General features: G+C 40.2%; 1 protein-coding gene across 1 annotated transcript; it reads right to left on the bottom strand.

Annotated features, from left to right (window-relative positions):
• Positions 1-1,395: 1,395 nt before the first annotated feature.
• Positions 1,396-2,629, bottom strand: LOC103461437 (E3 ubiquitin-protein ligase TRIM21-like). The gene has a single exon (XM_008403736.2). It carries the CDS (start codon positions 2,601-2,603, stop codon positions 1,701-1,703), a length of 903 nt encoding a protein of 300 aa, XP_008401958.2. The 5' UTR covers positions 2,604-2,629; the 3' UTR covers positions 1,396-1,700.
• Between the last annotated feature and the right edge of the window lie 6 nt (positions 2,630-2,635).

Raw genomic sequence — 2,635 nt, 5'->3', positions numbered from 1 at the left:
CTCTGATTGGCTCAGCAATGCAACGTGATCCTCTGATTGGCTCAGCAATGTAACGTGATCCTCTGCAGCAAGTGATGGCAAAGCGGAGCATCATCATGACTTTACACAGTGTGTCTTTACCTGCGCGGCAGAGGCTCCGCCGAACCCCTGGGACCGACTCACCGAACCCCTGGACCGACTCACCGAACCCCTGGGGTTCGACTGAACCCAGGTTAAGAACTACTGGACTAAGCAGATGAAGATGAAAGATGAAACCAGAGAAATCAGGTGTTAGGAAACTAAAGACTTTCTGTCTCAGAAGAAGCTCTGGCTCCACCAGGTCACCAACCAGCTCTGAGGATGAACCTCCACATCGTCTTCATGATCTAAGTTTGTTTTACATACACAGCGAGTACAAAACGTCCTAAAATTATTAAGTATTATTTTTTTATTTGCCATTTTTCTGTTCTCTTTAAATACAAATACTTTCTCTGTTTAATTGCTCTATTGTTCTTTTTTCGTAGGTTCCTGCACGGTGCAGTGGTGCAGTGAACGGGAATGTTCTGTCGTTGATCCTCACTCCTGTTAGGATCAAACCAACCGTGTCATGAAGAGTCATTCAGTAAATAATGACACTTTTAATCAGAATTTGCTCTAAACGTTGGATGACAGGTGTTATGTTTATGACAGTGTCACGTCAGTCTCATTCACACCCCATCAAATAAAGTTTTACCAAAATGGTGATGTATTGAAAGCACAATGTAATTATCATTTTTGTTCTTCAAAGTAATAACTTTCATGTTTTATTTTCACACTTAAATTTCCATGTGTTCACTTTTGATGTGTAAACTGATCATTTATGTAAAGTTCATAAAGTTGTGAGTAAAATTGGAGAATTTTAAAATGTCAGTAATAAAACAAAATATTTGAATTTCCTTGAACATCTTGTGTAATTAATCCTTCCATGTAATTTTAACCTAAAACAATGTAAGTACTGCAGTGTAGTTATGTCATGTACAAAGTATGATGAGTAATTAAAATTGTACTTTATCAGCAATAGCAGTGAATCAAAACAAAATTAAGTGTAATTTAAATACATTACTATATAATAGTATATTTAAAATATATTAAAAGTATATTTTTAATATAATTGACAGAATTAGTACACTCAAGATATGGAATATTTTGGAATATTTCTCTTGAATACTACATAAAATGTACATTTGAAGTACACTACTACTTGAAGTTGTTCCAAAAAGTACGTATAGTATACTAAAGTATACTAAAAGTTGTAATTTAATACTATTTAAAAAATACTAAAGTATACTAAGCACAAAAAAAGTTGTTCCAAAATAGTACAGTTTAAGTACATCAATCAAAGTATGTTAAAATGTAGTATACTAAAGCATACTTTTTTTAACGTGTGTAACTTTATTTATTGTTACTGTTAAACTAAAATCTCCAGCATGGGGAAGTGGGATGATCTCAACTTTTCTTGACAGGTGAAAAGTGGTGATTTTAGGCAAATCAGCCCTTTGCCTGACCAATATTTGGTGTTAAAGCACTTAAGAGGTTAATGAGTCCCAGCGTGAAGGAGCGAGGATGAAAACAGCTGCAGAGTCTTGACCATGTCTTGACCATGGTCTTTACAGTGTAGTCCAGGTGGACAGAAAGGCTTCACCTACTGATTCATTCTTCATGGAGCTTCATCAGAGCAACAACTAGTGAAGAACAGGACAGATGATCAGAGGAGAACAGTTTTTACCTCCATCACTAAGACCAGGACTGAACAACGGGTAGAGTTTCTCCATGAAGCAGCAGCCAGTGAAGCAGTAGATCATTGCAGCAGCATCTACATCATAGAAGGAGACCAGACCCTCCTCATAATCCACAAACACCCCGACCTTCTCTGGACCAGGATGGAGAAAGAGCCAGACTGAAGGTCCAGCAGCAGCTTTGTAAGAATTTCCATTTCTCAACCCAACCGTCCAGAAACCGTTCTGAGGACAAAGACTGATGTCTCCCTTCCTGTCTACAGATTCTCTGGCCACTCCTATAGTCCAGTCAGTCTTTCCTTTCACCTGAACCTCAAAGTAAAATCTGCCTGAGGAGAAACTCTGCTGTCCTAAAACATTAGAAAACAGAGAAAATCTCTCTGGATTGTCTGGAAGTTTCTTCCTCACATCTCCATCTCTCACTCGTTTCCCATCATCAGACAGGATGAGATCAGGATGAGCCGAATCAGGATCCAGAGTCACATCCACTGCAAACTGCTGGATCCTCTTCAGCTCAACCTCTAGGAGCTTCTTCATCTTCTTTTCCCGGATCGTCTCCTCCAGATGAGCCACAGCTTTCACCACAGTCCCCTCATAGTATGGTAGATGAACTCTGACCTCTGTCCAGGTCTTGGTGGGTGGAGCAKCTTTCAGGGAGGAGAAGCTTTGGAGGAGGTGGAGGGGATCTTCATCCTGTGAGAGCTGCTTCACCTCAGAGCTCCTCTTCTTCAGCTCAGAGATCTCCTGCTCCAGATCTCTGATGAAGTCTTCAGCCTGTTTCTCTGTAGCTTCCAGTTTGTCTTGGATCTCCTTGAGGAGCTCCTTCAGGCCTCTCTCAGCAGACTCCATCAGAGCCGAGAAGACCTGAACACCTTCTGCTT

The sequence above is a fragment of the Poecilia reticulata genome, unplaced genomic scaffold, assembly GCF_000633615.1.
Source record: "Poecilia reticulata strain Guanapo unplaced genomic scaffold, Guppy_female_1.0+MT scaffold_1519, whole genome shotgun sequence".
Taxonomy (NCBI): Eukaryota; Metazoa; Chordata; class Actinopteri; order Cyprinodontiformes; family Poeciliidae; genus Poecilia; species Poecilia reticulata.
Note: the sequence above shows the minus strand (reverse complement) of the source record. Positions and strands in the feature narration are given on the sequence as shown.